We start from the raw sequence: 18830 nt of genomic DNA on the forward strand, positions 1-18830 counted from the left end.
CTGTTAGATGTCAGACATCTTGCAACGGCATGATGTAACATCTAAAGGCAGTGCCTATGTAGCATACGGATATCGTATGCTCCGTACTGATTTCTATAGTAAGCAAGAGGATACCGTATATTTGCACAATATACCGCTGACCGGAGAACGGATTTTTCTCTGTGCACAAAACGTGGAAATAGGCGCACAAAACGACACAAAAATGGCACTAAACGTAGCGAAAGAAATTCGATAGTGGCATAACAATGGGTCATTTTCGTCCCACCCTGGAGGCCCATTTTGATCCTCTTCCAGTGACTCACAAAACGTCGAAATAGGCGCGCAAAACGCCGCAAAACAAGCATGAAAGGATGTGAAATTAAGGACTTCGAAATTCGAATGTGGCGGAACTCTTGGTCATTTTCGTTCCATCTTGGAAGCCCATTTTGACCCACTTCCGGTGACGCTCAAAACGTGGAAATAGGCACACAAAACCACACAAACCAGGCACTAGGCGATTTGAAGGAACGACCTCGGGAGTTCGTTGGTGGCGGAAGAGCATTAACCTCTTCCGAAATATTTGTAGGCCCATTTTGATTCATTTCCGGTGACGCATAAAACGGCAGAAAGCACGCACAAAACTATGCAAAAGAATGCACCTCGAAATTCGTTGGTAGCGGATCAAAATGGGCCACCATTGTTCCACCATGGTGGCCCATTTTGATCCGCTTCCGATAATACACAAAACGTAGGAATAGGCGCACAAAACACGCACAAAACGATGTGAAGGAAACAACCTCGAAATTCGTTCCTGGCGGAACAGCATTAACTTGTTTCGTTATATTCGTAGGCCCATTTTGACCCACTTCCGGTGACGCACAAAACGTGCAAAACAAGCACTAAACGATGCGAAAGAAACGACCTCGAAATTCGATAGTGGCGGAACAGTGGGTCATTTTCTTCACGCTTTGGAGGCACGTTTTGACACTTACGGTAACGTACAAAACGTCGAAATGGGGGCACGAAATGGCACAAAACAGGCACTAGTCGATGCGAAAGGAACTACCTCGAAATTCGGTAGTGGCGGAGCAGTGTGTCATTTTCGTCCCACCTTCCAGTGACGCACAAAACATGAAAATACGCGCTCAAAACGGCAAGAAACTGGCAGTAAACGATGCGAAAGAAGCGACCTCAAAATTTGTTGGTGGCGGAACAGCGGGTCATTTTCGTCCCACCTTGGAGAGCCATTTTAACCCACTTCCCATGACGCACAAAACGGCACAAAACGATGTGAAGGAAACGACTCTAAATTCGTTGGTGGCGGAACAGCAATAACTTGTTCCGCCATATTTGTAGGCCAATTTTCGACCCACTTCCGGTGACGCACAAAAAGTAAGAATAAGCGTACAAAATAGCACAAAACGATGCAAAGGAACTACCTCGAAATTCGTTGGTGGCGGAAGAAGTTAATGACGCCGGTACTCACGGCATTTGACGTTGCCTCGTTATAAAAGTCTATAGTCGTTTCACTATCGAGACGAGACAAAATGCAACCCTGTCGTGAGCACCATTAAATGTATTCCACATTACAGCTTACATATCTCATGGCTTTCGCTTTCCAGTATAATCAGATCATGATTTCAAAACGAGCTAAACGAGAGAGCTCAAACTCGGCTCGACTCGAAACTCGACATCAATTTATGGAGGTAAAAATAAACAGAACGTGCCCTTGCATTTTTTAAAAAAAATCTCTTTTATGGAAGGGGAACTTTCTATGTATGGGAAATTGGTAGTCGGTTGATTTGTAAAAAATAATCGAAAACGATTGATATTAGTTTAAAAACAAATTGAGAAACAAAAAATACAGCGCTTTGCATTATATATCCACTGCTTTCTATGGTGAAGCATGTGTTTAGCGTTCAGAGCTCAAGGAAATCAAGTTGTGAAAAAAAGAGACATAAAATTTGCACTGTAAGCTTAATTACTTGGGAAATTTGAGTTTGTACGGTACGCTTAATTATATGGAAAATTTTATACTTTTTTCCTTTACGTTGGTTTATTTTAACTAGATTTGGTACTTCCAAATTTTATTCTTTTTTCCACTGAAAATTATCTATAATTCAACAAGGAAATAATTATCAATGATAATTATAATAATTATCTATATAATTGAAATCATTGTAATTTGGTCCATGACAAACACTACCATTTCGTACTAGCTGTTATGCCCGTTCTTCGCACGGATAAGATAAAATATCAATGTAAACAAATTGAACAACGGGAGAACAATATGAAACATTTCTAAAATTGGATATATTTTGTGTGAATATATATCCAACAACGTACATGTGTTTTCATTGGGAAGGCCGATGGGGCTGAATTTGAACGTAAACACTATCTGAGCAACCCCTATAAATATGGATTCGGCACAAATGTTGGCCATTTTCTACTACTTTTACATGTCTCGGTAAACGTCCCCTGAGACCCCCTTGGTTCGAATTGTGAAAAAAATCTCCTCTGGCCCCCAGCCGATACCGCGAAAACTATGAATGTGACATTCGTTTAAATGAAAAAAAAATAAATGAATGTGACATTAACATCTGCCATTTTCTTCTATTTTTTACATATCCCGATAAAAGCCCCTATGATCCTCTGGTTCCAATTTTGAAAAAGCAACGCCTCTGGCCCGCAGCCGATGGGGGCTGTATTTGGAAGTCAACGCCTGTGGAAGTATCACCATTTATTTCAGCTACAGCGAAAACTATGGATTTGACACTAATATCGGTCATTTTCCATTAGTTTTACATGCCTCGGAATTCCCCATCCCTGGTGACTCCCGGCCCGCAGGGCCGGATTTCCCGGTAGGCCCGGGCCTATGGGCGCAAGCTCCCAGGGGGCGCACGGCCGAGAGAAAAATATCTAGAAATAAAAATAAATAGCCATAACTTAACATATTGGCCTGATAATTTTTTAATATGGGTTTCTAGGAAAGTAACTTTAACCAGACTAGGGGGAGGAAAAAATTATTGGGCCTAGGGGCGCCAAATTGCTAAATCCGGCCCGCATACAATGGTGGCAAAATTTGAAAATCATCGCTAATGAAAGTATCACCATTGATCTCAGCAATCGCGAAAACTACGGATTTGACACTAATATCAGTCATTGTGGATTATTTTTACATGTCTCGTGATCCCCTTTATAATGCCCCCGTTCCTTAGCTGATGGGAGCTAAATGTGAAAGTAAACGCGGTCTTGAGTTTCACCATTGAGGTCAGCAACCCCGAAAACTATGAATTTGACATTAATATCGGTCATTTTCGATTATTTTTACATGTTTCGGAATTCCCCCCTCTGGTGACCCAAGGCCCGCATACAACGGTGGATGAATTGGAAAGTCATCGCTAATGGTAGTGTCAACATTGATCTCAGCGACCGCGGAAACTGGATTTGGCACTAATATCGGTCATTTTGGATTACTTTTACGTTTCGGTACACCCCTTCTCCCCGTAGACCCCTAGGGTGAATTTGGAAGTTAATGCGATCGGAGTTTCACCATTGATCTCAGCGACCGCGAAAATTATGAAATCGACACTAATATCGGTCATTTTCTACTACTTTTACATGTCCCGGTAAACGCCCCCCTGAGACCCCCTGGTTCGAATTTTGTCAAAAACGCTTGACCTTGGTGTGGGACCTGGACCAAGGTATTCGTGACCAAAATTTGATAACCCTCGGCCAACTTGTCTGCTTCCCAGGCCGGTCCCGGTAAACGTCCCCCTGAGACCCCCCTAGTTCGAAATTTGAAAAAGCTCTTCGTCTTGATCTGGGGCCTAAACCAAGCTACCCGTGACCAAATTTTGAAAACTTTCGGTCTACTCGTCTAGTCCACAGGCCGCACAAAGATAGACAGACAGACAGAAACAAACTCTTTATTTTATTTATATTAGAAAGGTCAGATCCACCTTTATTGTAATAGAGCGGTGCTTGAGCGATTGATCGTAGAAATTAAACTCCGATGAGTGATAATTTCATAGACTTGTTTTATTACAAGTTTAAACTTTAGTCAGTAGAAAAGAGGGCATGAATCATGGATCAGAGTTGATGACAATGGGTTTTGGTGGGTCTGTGTGTCACAGTGGGTGAGAGTGGTTCATGGTAGGTGGTGGGTCACGATGGGTGGCGAGTCAATTGGTCGTGGCTAAAGTTTTCATTGCCCCACCCCCTCTCTGAACTACAGTGTTGAAAATTAATCAGTGAAAATCAATTGCAATTGATCAATCAATCGAAGGTAATTGTTGTGGAAATCAATTGCAATTGAATTAATTGCCAGTTAATTCAATTGCAATGATCAATCAATCCAAAGTAATTGTTGTGGAAATCAATTGCAATTGAATTAATTGTGAATTAATTTCAATTGCAATTGAATGACTAAAGTCAATTGCAATTACTTTCAATCGATTGATTAATTGCAATTGATTCTCCATTATTAATGGCCAACTGTAATTAACAATTAACCATTACTTACTTCAATTGTTAATTGCAAATAACAATTAAATTTACAGATTAATTTTTAATTGTTAATTCAATTGAAATTTACCCAACACTGCTCTTTTCCTTCTCAAATTCCCCATCCAAGTGCATGCGTAGCTTGCCCTATCAGTTCTGTGCTGTCGGGCATCCACCGCCTTACTTATAATGAGCTGAAACTAATACAAAAGAATACTATAAGTCAAAATTAATGATTCTGTACAATTTTTCACTTTAAGTTCTATATAGGTTGTGAAACCTCAGTGCATTTATTTCAATACAATTAATCTTTCGAAAATCGGAAATACTCAACAATGATACTCATACTTCGATTTTTAGGTAAAAGTTGTACTCATAAATCCATAGACTTTATTAAGAGGGCAGAGAAGGGCAGTTGCCCCTAAATTTGATATATTAGTCAATAATATATAATAATATACTAATGAAAATCATTAAACTCAGTGCATATTGTTAGAGAATATTTATCCCCTTCCGCTCAAAGCAAAGCGTTAATTGACGCTTCTGAACGAATCGTAAGCGGGTCACCTTTCTGGACTGGTGACAATAGCTTCAGCTTGAGATCTTTGATCATAGCAACCAATAATGCCCTATTACTGCACTACTTCTATACGACGTGTACGGTATACGTATAAATGTGAATTTTCGTTGAGGTTTATTTATCCACAAACAACTTCTTTGCTTAACGTGTAGTTAACACATACTAACATTAAGGAAACTATATTAACTCTTTTAAATTTGTAGCATGTAACATATGTGTATTATTTGTTAAAGGACTTCGGTTCATTATTTTTTGAGCAACTCGATTGTAATTTTTTTTCTTGTTTTTATTTCAGGAACAGAGTTGTTGAAGAATTAAAATTCCTCGGTATGGATGGACTTAATCTTATGGTGAATTACACACTGCAAAGAAGAATACTAGCACAAATAAATTCGTTATCTTGTGAGATATGGGTCCAAGACTTACCAGAAATTGTTATTGTTTTTCGTGCCAGTGATAATTTTGTAGAAACTAATATACACTGAAAGTTTCAGATACAGTACATCACAATAGTGAATACAAAATTGATTGAAAGTGAATTTTCAAGAAAAGAGAACGCAGTGAATCATCGCCTTATCTATGTGGAATCATAACTAAGTGTACATAATACTTGCATAACTTTGATGGATATATGAATGTCATTTTGATATTGGAGTTTAGCAGACCAATTCGTACTGTCGAGTATTTTATTTATTTATTTATTCTTGTCTTCGTATGCTTTAAATGGTCTAAAAGTTTGCTAGTATATATGCTTATATATGTCATTTTCGGTTCAGCTGATAGTGATATTTCACAAAAATGAACATTCTCCTAATTTATTTGTTCTATTTCTTAATGGGCAGTTTTGAAGGATGGAGGAAGTCATTTGTATAATTAAGTATACTCGAAAATACATTCGAAACTTTTTTCAGTGTTGATTTCATTTGTGTATTCCAACCTTTCATGTATTTCAAATTTATTTATTAATCACTTCCTGGATTGATTCGAGTTACTTTTTGTTTCTCGATTAATCCTATATTCACGAATTTACTTATGTCTACATTCTTTTGCCATTCATTTTAGATTTAGTACACTATTAACAATTTATGAATATCTTGCCTGCTGGGCTCTATTCCTAAAAGTAGAAAGTTTTGTAATATGTTTTAAAAGTCGTAAAATCATGAAGCAGAAATACCAGACTAATAGTAATAATCGTATCTAAATACTAATATCTCTAATTTGTCTTGATTTCATAGTAGTAGTGGCCCCGTTATGGCTCGCCGAGTCAGCAAAAATTTTTGTGACGTCATAGGTCAAAGGTCAATGACCTTGGCCCGGGGTCAATGACCTAGGGGTACCTAGGACCACCCCCTCTAAATTTTGGCAGGGGTACCTTGGCCCACCCCTTAAATTTTGGCAGGGGTGCCTAGGACCACCCCCCTTAAATTTTGGAAATTGCCAAATCTAAAAATTTGGTATGGTAGCCTAGGACCATAGTATGTACCTCTATCAGTATTGGGGGTCTATGTCGTTCCCTTTCATGGGTAAAAAATTACCAAAAATTCAAATTTCGGGGTTTTTTGACCTAATTTATCCCCTTGGATGAGGTGTTATTACCCTATATGGTTATATGGGCGTATACAGGGGTTCATTACCTTTCATAAGACATGGGTACATTAATGCACCCCTTGAAAAATTTGGGAGGGGTACCTTGGCCCACCCCTTAAATTTTGGAAATTGCCCAATTTAAACATTGGGTATTTTAGTACTGGACCCTAATATGTATCATGATAAATTTGGGTGGTCCACCTCGTTCCCTTCTAGGGGTACAAAATTGCCAAAATATAAACGTAAGCAATACGTAGTACCACGTGTTTGGTTTTTGGTCGATTTTATCCCCTTTGATGACGTGTTATTATCCTATATAGTTATATGGTCATGTATAGGGGTCCATTACCTTTCATAAGATATGGGTATATTTGTGCACTCCTTTAAAAATTTGGGAGGGGTACTTTGGCCCACCCCTTAAATTTTGGAAATTGGTCATTTTATATATTTGGTATTATAGTACTGGACCCTAACATGTATTATAATAAATTTGGGTGGTCCACTTCGTTCCCTTTTAGGGGTACAAATTGCCAAAATATAAACGTAAGCAATACGTTGTACCACGTGTTTGGTTTCGACCCAAGTTATCCCCTTGGATGAGGTCCTATTACCTTATATGGTTATATGGTCATGTATAGGGGTCCATTCCCTTTCATAACATATGGGTATATTGGTGCACCCCTTTAAAAATTTGGGAGGGGTACATTGGCCCAACCCTTAAATTTTAGAAATTGACCATTTTACATATTTGGTATAATAGTATAGGACCCTAATATATATATATATTACTATAAATTTGGGTGGTCCACCTCGTTCCCTTTCATGGGTACGAAATTGCCAAATTGTTAGTACAACCACGTGTTTCGTTTTTGACCTAATTTATTCCCTTGGATGAGGTCCTATTACCTTATATGGTTATATGGTCATGTATAGGGGTCTATTACCTATCATAAGACATAGGTACATTTGTGCACCCCTTTAAATTTTTGGGAGGGGTACCTTGGCCCACCCCTTTAATTTTGGAAATTACTCATTTAATATATTTGGTATTTTAGTATAGGACCCTAATAGAGATTACTATAAATTTGGTTGGTCCACCTCGTTCCCTTGTAGGGGTACAAAATTGCCAAAATATAAACGTAAGCAATACGTTATACCACGTGTTTGGTTTTTGGTTGATTTTATTCTCTTTGATGAGGTGTTATTACCTTATATGTTCACATGAGCGTATACAGGAGTCTATTACCTTTCATAAGACATGGGTATATTGATACACCCCTTTAAATTTTTGGGAGGGGTACCTTGGCCCACCCCTTTAATTTTGGAAATTACCCATTTAATATATTTGGTATTATAGTATAGGACCCTAATAGAGATTACTATAAATTTGGTTGGTCCACCTCGTTCCCTTCTAGGGGTACAAAATTGCCAAAATATAAACGTAAGCAATACGTTATACCACGTGTTTGGTTTTTGGTTGATTTTATTCTCTTTGATGAGGTGTTATTACCTTATATGTTCACATGAGCGTATACAGGAGTCTATTACCTTTCATAAGACATGGGTATATTGATGCACCCCTTTAAATTTTTGGGAGGGGTACCTTGGCCCAACCCTTTAATTTTGGAAATTGCTTAATTTCATCATGTGGTGTCATAGTACTGGATCCTAATATGTATCATGATAAATTTGGATGGTCCACCTCGTTCCCTTTTAGGGGTACAAAATTGTCAAAATATAAACGTAAGCAATACGTTATACCACGTGTTTGATTTTTGACCTAATTTATCTCCTTGATGAGGTCCTATTACATCATATAGTTATATGGTCATGTATAGGGGTCCATTCCCTATCATAAGACATAGGTACATTTGTGCACCCCCGGGAGGGGTACAATGGCCCACCTCTTTAATTTGGAAATTGCTCAATTAAACATTTGGTATTACAGTATAGGACCCTAATATGGATCACTATAAATTTGGGTGGTCCACCTCGTTCCCTTTTAGGTGTACAAAATTGACAAAATATAAACGTAAGCATTACGTTGTACCACGTGTTTGGTTTTGACCTAATTTATTTCTTTGGATGAGGTCCTATTACCTTATATGGTTATATGGTAATGTATAGGTGTTCATTCCCTATCATAAGACATAGGTACATTGATGCACCCCGGGAGGTGATTCGGTATCATAGTACAGGCCTCAACATGTATCATGATAAATTTGGGTGGTCCATCTTGTTCCCTTTCATGGGTAAAAATTGCTAAAATATAAACATAAGCAATATGTTGTACCATGTGTTTGGTTTTTGGCCCAATTTCTTCCCTTTGATGAGGTTCTATTACCTTATATGGTTATATGGTCATGTATATAGGTTCATTTCCTATCATAAGATATGGGTACGTTGATGCATCCTTTAAAAATTTGGGAGGGGTATCTTGGCACATCCACTCGGTTTTAGAAATTGTTTAATATAAGCATTTGGTATCATAGTACAGGTCTTCAATATGTACCACTATAAATTTGGATGGTCCACATCGTTCCCTTTTCATAGGTAAAGAACTACCAAAAATCAAATTTCGGAGGTTATTGACCCCTATTTAGCACGTTATATGGTTTATTACCTTTATATGTTTATGTTCCCTTTTAAATTTGGGAATTATCGAATAACAAAATTCGGTAAACGTTTTCTAGGACCCGTTGGTATTCCTCTTATGGCCAAATATTCAAAATTTAAAGGTTATTGACCGGCTTTATTATTGAATAAGTACAGGATTTATTACTTTTTTCATAAGACACAGGTGTATTTGTGTACCAATCTTAAATTTTGGGAGGGGGTACATTTCTTATTGTCATATCAATAATTGGTAAATGTTCTTTGGGTAAATCATTGTGATCACGTGATCAGTTATTGACCTATGATGGGATTAGGAGTCCAGGACATTGGTACATTGAAACTTTGTAGGATAATTTGAGAATGCGTCATTGGTATTGATTATTACAGCCAAATATAAACGTAAGCAAGACGTTGTACCACGTGATTGACCTTGATGAGGTAGTGTACAGGGATACATAGCTAACCTTATTGAAACTTATGACTCATAGTCTTAAGGGAATACATGCTACAACACTGGCAAAGTTATTGTTGATGCAATTTGATTGGCTGATCACTATCTTTCGTGCAATCTGATTGGTTGATCACTATCTTTCGTGCAATCTGATTGGTTGATGAGTTTTAAATCTTTGCTGTATTCAGTTTTTAAGTTTTGTTTTACATTTAAAAATCTTGTTTTTGTTCAACATTTTGCACTCAATGATAAATATGATCAAAACCGTTTATTTGTTAATCGAATAGTTAAAAACCGGATAAAGTTTGACGGTTAACCGTGAAACGTAAAAATTTTTTAGTTTGAAATTTTTTTTGCTTGAAACATTTTGTTTGAAAATTCTTGCTTTCAAATTTTTTGTTTGAATTTTTTGTTTGAGAATTTTGTTTGAAATTTTTTTTGACAACTTTTGTTTCAAAATTTTTTGTTTAAAATTTTTTTGTTTGAAATTTTTTTTCGTTTCAAAATTTTGTTTAAAATTTTTGTTTGAAATTTTTTCGTTTCCAAATTTTTTGTTTGAAAAAATTTTTGTTTGAAATTTTTTTCGCTTCAAAATTTTGTTTGAATTTTTTCGTTTGAAATTTTTTGTTTAAAAATTTTTTCGTTTGAAATTTTTTCGTTTCAAAATTTTGTTTAAAATTTTTGTTTGAAATTTTTCGTTTCAAAATTTTGTTTGGAAAATTTTGTTTGAATTTTTTTCGTTTGAATTTTTTTTTTCGTTTCAAAATTTTGTTTCAAAGATTTTTGTTTGAAATTTTTGTTTCAAAGTTTGAGTTGACATTTTTAAAAGTTTGTGCACCTATTAGTAAAGAACCGGAACTGTTTAGAACTAAAACCTCTGGCAACATTGTGGTACACATCAGAACCTGGGGTTGTACTTGAAATGAAAAAACACAATTCATTGAAATGGATCATTTTATTACACTCCACATACATCCATACCAGATAGTGGTTCTGGATATTGTCGATACAATGTATTTTGAACTTCTTGCACTAGTTTGTCTTTAGCATATAATTTTAATTTCAGTTGAAGTCTTTTAAGGTCTAATGCAATATCAATTGGTGGAAACTCAATGTCCATTTGATCACAAATAAACTGTTTATCAATACAGGTATGCACTAGCCGGAACTGATTGGAACAAAAACCTCTGGCAACATTGTGGTGCACGTCAGAACATGATAATGCAACGTCATCAGTTTTGCATCATATATAAGTATCGTTCGAGTTAGTTAGTATTCATGATAACGTCATCATGGCTACTTGTCTGCAGTTTCTAAACACACGTGATGTGATGAAATCATTTACCAAGATTACTGATTTACAACAGAATGTACCTTATAGAATCTTAGCTAGCCAAATGATCCCTACAAAGTTTGGATTAAGAATCGTAGTGAAGCTTGAAAATGATAAGAATATAATTTTACCAGCAAGATATTTACCCATGGAAGCATCAAAACAAGAAGAACTGCTGCGTTTCTTAAATACTGGATCTGTATCTTTATGTTACAAAGGATTCTTGGGTCGAAGTCATCAATTTGAATTTAGTACACAGCCAGATTCGTCAGCAAAATCATGAATCAGCACATTTCTTTCCAATGACGTCAGCTGTAGTTGTATGAATGTGGTTGGTCGGCATGACGTCAGCAACTGTGATGAAATCATGAATCAGCACATTCCTTACCAATGACGTCAGCAATAACTATAAACCAGCAAATACAGTGTCATTCCACGAAATCATTTGAGCAAGTGCTTTTCAGGAGGAAAGATGTGTACTTCTAACGATAAAGAGTTCATCTTCGCAAGCTATTATCCAATAAACAAAACATGTGATGATTGGTATCAGTGCTAGAACATTTGAACCTGTGATTCGATTGGCAAAAGCAGAACAATTTGGTGTACAACTGACCTGTGAAGAATGGCACGAATCGACCAAATGAACGATGAGCTAAATGTGACCATAGTCAAATCATTAGGCTCAAATCATGAAGTGGTGCTACGTACAGTCCTCGAAGAGAAGATGGTGCTGTTACGTAAAAAGAGTACATTCCATGTCCCTCGCAACATGGTGTATCTAACACAAACGGAATGGAACAAATTTATCAGCATATTTCAGTGTGTGAAACATGCAGTGGAAGTGTGCAACAAAACTAGTATATTCCTGAAAAAGTACTATTTTGAAAAATGTGTTATGCATATTGTACAACATGTATCTAGATATTGTGATGGTTGTCAACATCGTTCGTGGGTGCATACCTGTATTGATAAACAGTTTATTTGTGATCAAATGGACATTGAGTTTCCACCAATTGATATTGCATTAGACCTTAAAAGACTTCAACTGAAATTAAAATTATATGCTAAAGACAAACTAGTGCAAGAAGTTCAAAATACATTGTATCGACAATATCCAGAACCACTATCTGGTATGGATGTATGTGGAGTGTAATAAAATGATCCATTTCAATGAATTGTGTTTTTTCATTTCAAGTACAACCCCAGGTTCTGATGTGTACCACAATGTTGCCAGAGGTTTTAGTTCTAAACAGTTCCGGTTCTTTACTAATAGGTGCACAAACTTTTAAAAATGTCAACTCAAACTTTGAAACAAAAATTTCAAACAAAAATCTTTGAAACAAAATTTTGAAACGAAAAAAATTCAAACAAAATTTTCCAAACAAAATTTTGAAACGAAAAATTTCAAACAAAAATTTTAAACAAAATTTTGAAACGAAAAAATTTCAAACGAAAAAATTTTTAAACAAAAAATTTCAAACGAAAAAATTCAAACAAAATTTTGAAGCGAAAAAAATTTCAAACAAAAATTTTTTCAAACAAAAAATTTGGAAACGAAAAAATTTCAAACAAAAATTTTAAACAAAATTTTGAAACGAAAAAAAATTTCAAACAAAAAAATTTTAAACAAAAAATTTTGAAACAAAAGTTGTCAAAAAAAATTTCAAACAAAATTCTCAAACAAAAAATTCAAACAAAAAATTTGAAAGCAAGAATTTTCAAACAAAATGTTTCAAGCAAAAAAAATTTCAAACTAAAAAATTTTTACGTTTCACGGTTAACCGTCAAACTTTATCCGGTTTTTAACTATTCGATTAACAAATAAACGGTTTTGATCATATTTATCATTGAGTGCAAAATGTTGAACAAAAACAAGATTTTTAAATGTAAAACAAAACTTAAAAACTGAATACAGCAAAGATTTAAAACTCATCAACCAATCAGATTGCACGAAAGATAGTGATCAACCAATCAGATTGCACGAAAGATAGTGATCAGCCAATCAAATTGCATCAACAATAACTTTGCCAGTGTTGTAGCATGTATTCCCTTAAGACTATGAGTCATAAGTTTCAATAAGGTTAGCTATGTATCCCTGTACACTACCTCATCAAGGTCAATCACGTGGTACAACGTCTTGCTTACGTTTATATTTGGCTGTAATAATCAATACCAATGACGCATTCTCAAATTATCCTACAAAGTTTCAATGTACCAATGTCCTGGACTCCTAATCCCATCATAGGTCAATAACTGATCACGTGATCACAATGATTTACCCAAAGAACATTTACCAATTATTGATATGACAATAAGAAATGTACCCCCTCCCAAAATTTAAGATTGGTACACAAATACACCTGTGTCTTATGAAAAAAGTAATAAATCCTGTACTTATTCAATAATAAAGCCGGTCAATAACCTTTAAATTTTGAATATTTGGCCATAAGAGGAATACCAACGGGTCCTAGAAAACGTTTACCGAATTTTGTTATTCGATAATTCCCAAATTTAAAAGGGAACATAAACATATAAAGGTAATAAACCATATAACGTGCTAAATAGGGGTCAATAACCTCCGAAATTTGATTTTTGGTAGTTCTTTACCTATGAAAAGGGAACGATGTGGACCATCCAAATTTATAGTGGTACATATTGAAGACCTGTACTATGATACCAAATGCTTATATTAAACAATTTCTAAAACCGAGTGGATGTGCCAAGATACCCCTCCCAAATTTTTAAAGGATGCATCAACGTACCCATATCTTATGATAGGAAATGAACCTATATACATGACCATATAACCATATAAGGTAATAGAACCTCATCAAAGGGAAGAAATTGGGCCAAAAACCAAACACATGGTACAACATATTGCTTATGTTTATATTTTAGCAATTTTTACCCATGAAAGGGAACAAGATGGACCACCCAAATTTATCATGATACATGTTGAGGCCTGTACTATGATACCGAATCACCTCCCGGGGTGCATCAATGTACCTATGTCTTATGATAGGGAATGAACACCTATACATTACCATATAACCATATAAGGTAATAGGACCTCATCCAAAGAAATAAATTAGGTCAAAACCAAACACGTGGTACAACGTAATGCTTACGTTTATATTTTGTCAATTTTGTACACCTAAAAGGGAACGAGGTGGACCACCCAAATTTATAGTGATCCATATTAGGGTCCTATACTGTAATACCAAATGTTTAATTGAGCAATTTCCAAATTAAAGAGGTGGGCCATTGTACCCCTCCCGGGGGTGCACAAATGTACCTATGTCTTATGATAGGGAATGGACCCCTATACATGACCATATAACTATATGATGTAATAGGACCTCATCAAGGAGATAAATTAGGTCAAAAATCAAACACGTGGTATAACGTATTGCTTACGTTTATATTTTGACAATTTTGTACCCCTAAAAGGGAACGAGGTGGACCATCCAAATTTATCATGATACATATTAGGATCCAGTACTATGACACCACATGATGAAATTAAGCAATTTCCAAAATTAAAGGGTTGGGCCAAGGTACCCCTCCCAAAAATTTAAAGGGGTGCATCAATATACCCATGTCTTATGAAAGGTAATAGACTCCTGTATACGCTCATGTGAACATATAAGGTAATAACACCTCATCAAAGAGAATAAAATCAACCAAAAACCAAACACGTGGTATAACGTATTGCTTACGTTTATATTTTGGCAATTTTGTACCCCTAGAAGGGAACGAGGTGGACCAACCAAATTTATAGTAATCTCTATTAGGGTCCTATACTATAATACCAAATATATTAAATGGGTAATTTCCAAAATTAAAGGGGTGGGCCAAGGTACCCCTCCCAAAAATTTAAAGGGGTGTATCAATATACCCATGTCTTATGAAAGGTAATAGACTCCTGTATACGCTCATGTGAACATATAAGGTAATAACACCTCATCAAAGAGAATAAAATCAACCAAAAACCAAACACGTGGTATAACGTATTGCTTACGTTTATATTTTGGCAATTTTGTACCCCTACAAGGGAACGAGGTGGACCAACCAAATTTATAGTAATCTCTATTAGGGTCCTATACTAAAATACCAAATATATTAAATGAGTAATTTCCAAAATTAAAGGGGTGGGCCAAGGTACCCCTCCCAAAAATTTAAAGGGGTGCACAAATGTACCTATGTCTTATGATAGGTAATAGACCCCTATACATGACCATATAACCATATAAGGTAATAGGACCTCATCCAAGGGAATAAATTAGGTCAAAAACGAAACACGTGGTTGTACTAACAATTTGGCAATTTCGTACCCATGAAAGGGAACGAGGTGGACCACCCAAATTTATAGTAATATATATATATATTAGGGTCCTATACTATTATACCAAATATGTAAAATGGTCAATTTCTAAAATTTAAGGGTTGGGCCAATGTACCCCTCCCAAATTTTTAAAGGGGTGCACCAATATACCCATATGTTATGAAAGGGAATGGACCCCTATACATGACCATATAACCATATAAGGTAATAGGACCTCATCCAAGGGGATAACTTGGGTCGAAACCAAACACGTGGTACAACGTATTGCTTACGTTTATATTTTGGCAATTTGTACCCCTAAAAGGGAACGAAGTGGACCACCCAAATTTATTATAATACATGTTAGGGTCCAGTACTATAATACCAAATATATAAAATGACCAATTTCCAAAATTTAAGGGGTGGGCCAAAGTACCCCTCCCAAATTTTTAAAGGAGTGCACAAATATACCCATATCTTATGAAAGGTAATGGACCCCTATACATGACCATATAACTATATAGGATAATAACACGTCATCAAAGGGGATAAAATCGACCAAAAACCAAACACGTGGTACTACGTATTGCTTACGTTTATATTTTGGCAATTTTGTACCCCTAGAAGGGAACGAGGTGGACCACCCAAATTTATCATGATACATATTAGGGTCCAGTACTAAAATACCCAATGTTTAAATTGGGCAATTTCCAAAATTTAAGGGGTGGGCCAAGGTACCCCTCCCAAATTTTTCAAGGGGTGCATTAATGTACCCATGTCTTATGAAAGGTAATGAACCCCTGTATACGCCCATATAACCATATAGGGTAATAACACCTCATCCAAGGGGATAAATTAGGTCAAAAAACCCCGAAATTTGAATTTTTGGTAATTTTTTACCCATGAAAGGGAACGACATAGACCCCCAATACTGATAGAGGTACATACTATGGTCCTAGGCTACCATACCAAATTTTTAAATTTGGCAATTTCCAAAATTTAAGCAGGGTGGTCCTAGGCACCCCTGCCAAAATTTAAGGGGTGGGCCAAGGTACCCCTGCCCAAAATTTAGAGGGGGTGGTCCTAGGTACCCCTAGGTCATTGACCCCGGGCCAAGGTCATTGACCTTTGACCTATGACGTCACAAAAATTTTTGCTGACTCGGCGAGCCATAACGGGGCCACTACTACTTTCATCATATACATTTTCAATTGTACAGTCAGTGCTGTGAGTCTCGATTCTTTGGCAAACTTGAATATTGCTCTCTGCATAGATCAATTTTGGAACAGTTTCTTTTTACAAAATTAAACTGGAAACTGGGTAATCCCCACTACTAAACTTCTCATCACTTCTCTTGTATCAAGTGAAGTAGCGAGAAACGTCATGATGTAAAATATTGGTATCTTCAGTTTTCTAAATGCTATTACCTTTATGTAATTTTATGCTATAACGTGGTTCTACATGCTGTTTAATATTAGTTTATTGTATAAAATAGGGAGACTATTACAAAAGAAGTTCAACAAAGGAATATCTTGTAATTAGTGTGTTCGTTTAACAATCGTGTAACATCTCATTTTGGTAATGATTATGGAAAAGGAGTGAAGTACATTCCTTGTCAGCATAAAACGAAAACCATGTTTCTTAAAAAACAGAAAACTTTATAAATGCGAAACGATATAATGTTGTGCGTGAAAGAAACTGTTGTACCTGTGGTTTAGTTAATTATCCTGCTTGACATTGGTAGGCTTTTACTTTTTCTCAGGGAGTGCTAAATATCCAGAGAATTTATTTCTTCTTAGTATCTTCAATAATATGCTTTTACTATAAGCTATCTGACTATACAAACATAAAAAAATAAAGAAAAATAGTAAAAATTTTAAAAAATCAATAAATATATCTTAAATAAGTTGTCTTATGATTGTTGAACTAATATTGAGCCACCCTTAAAACTCATACAGTATATACGAGTATATATATATCTTGGTCCCCTACATATTCGCTTCAGGCTTGATCAACATTATTATTATGTACTTCTCCAACTTGTAGAGAAATAATTTCAATAATATAATTTGTTGAAAGGTAAGGTAAATACCACATGCTTCCCATTATTGTAGAACTAAAATAAAACTTTATACATACTAAAGACTGATCAATAGAATAATTAGCTAATAACGCCCCAACTCACAGGTCCACTACACTGAAGAGTAAAGCACCTATTTTCAAATATAAAGGTAACACAACACAATTAACAGTAGGAAAGATTAATCAACTTAATCTTGCACCCCTAAAATTGCCATCGTACTAATCCTAACATACCCTTAAATATAGTTCACCCCTCCTTGTCTCTAATAGCCCCTCCAAAGCCCCTGCCTGTCAAATAAAATCGTAAACGTACAGAATAACATACAGTTAATTGCGTAGAAAAAATAAGAGGAAAAAACTACATTAATCAAAGCTAAAGAAAAAATTTCTAAAATTAAGTCCTTAGAGTAAAACCCAGCTAAAAATGGTATGCCACATAATGCCAAGTTAGCTACATTCAAGCATGACAAAGTAAGAGGTATTTATCCTACAAGTGCACCTATTCTACGGGTATCTTGAGTATTTCCTACACCATGAATAATTAGTCCTGCTCACGAAAAAGGAACGCTTTAAATAAAGCATGGATCATGGTGATGGCATGAAGACCAATTGACTCAAAGTAGACAATGCAATGATCTTCATAATTAGCTCCAATACCGGCTATAAATATAGTTAAGCCCGACAATAGTAATAATACATCTCCTCCATACACATTTGATAAAACATCTCTAAAACGAATTAATAAATAAACACCAACAGTTACGAGTGTGGAAGAGTGAACCGATGCAGATACTGGAATTGGTGCAGCTAATAGCTGCTGGTAGCCATGCAGAAAAAGGAATTTGGGCACTCTGTTATAGCAGCTAAAATGACTAAACTGGAAATAATTATCATTTCATTCTTACTTAAAACTGTATGCGAAAAAAAAAAACGTAATTTCAACTACCATAATTCAACATTCAAGCAATAGCTAACAAAATTGAAATAGGGTCATTTGCCCAAGTGTCTATTTCCTCAAGTCTCTAAACCAGAGTCATTTCCTAAAGTGGTTATCTTTCTTCTTAATCTGATGATCATCAACCGAAACAGAAGGGACACCTGCTGCATTCTTGGCAAATACCAGAAAGGGGATGGGTGGTTTCGCTGCAAGCTATTATGAAATATCTCCGATAGACATGGTTGCAGAGTGTCTCATAAAATTGTGTTGCTTTTAAAAATATGGTAAACTAAGCATAGTTGAAACTAGTTCAACTGAAAAAGAAGCATAAACTAAGACTTAACAATATAAAATGTCTGTTTTACAATAAATTCACTGAACTTTTCTTTAAAAACAAATCACAACCTAAAAGTACTGACTAAATTATCTCAATGT

The 18830-nt window shown here is 35.7% G+C and overlaps 1 protein-coding gene across 1 annotated transcript in view; it reads left to right on the forward strand.

Moving 5' to 3' along the window:
- The window catches only part of LOC145671207 (ubiquitin carboxyl-terminal hydrolase 48-like), a 727624-nt gene extending 721649 nt beyond the window's left edge, over positions 1-5975 (forward strand). Inside the window, exon 21 of the mRNA XM_081740066.1 lies at positions 5361-5975. Coding sequence (XP_081596192.1) covers positions 5361-5383 — 23 coding nt within the window. The 3' untranslated portion in view covers positions 5384-5975. The remainder of the gene's footprint in view (positions 1-5360) is intronic.
- The last annotated feature ends 12855 nt before the right edge of the window (positions 5976-18830 follow it).

This window comes from Thermobia domestica, chromosome 15, assembly GCF_964235325.1.
Source record: "Thermobia domestica chromosome 15, izTheDome1.hap1.1, whole genome shotgun sequence".
Taxonomy (NCBI): domain Eukaryota; kingdom Metazoa; phylum Arthropoda; class Insecta; order Zygentoma; family Lepismatidae; genus Thermobia; species Thermobia domestica.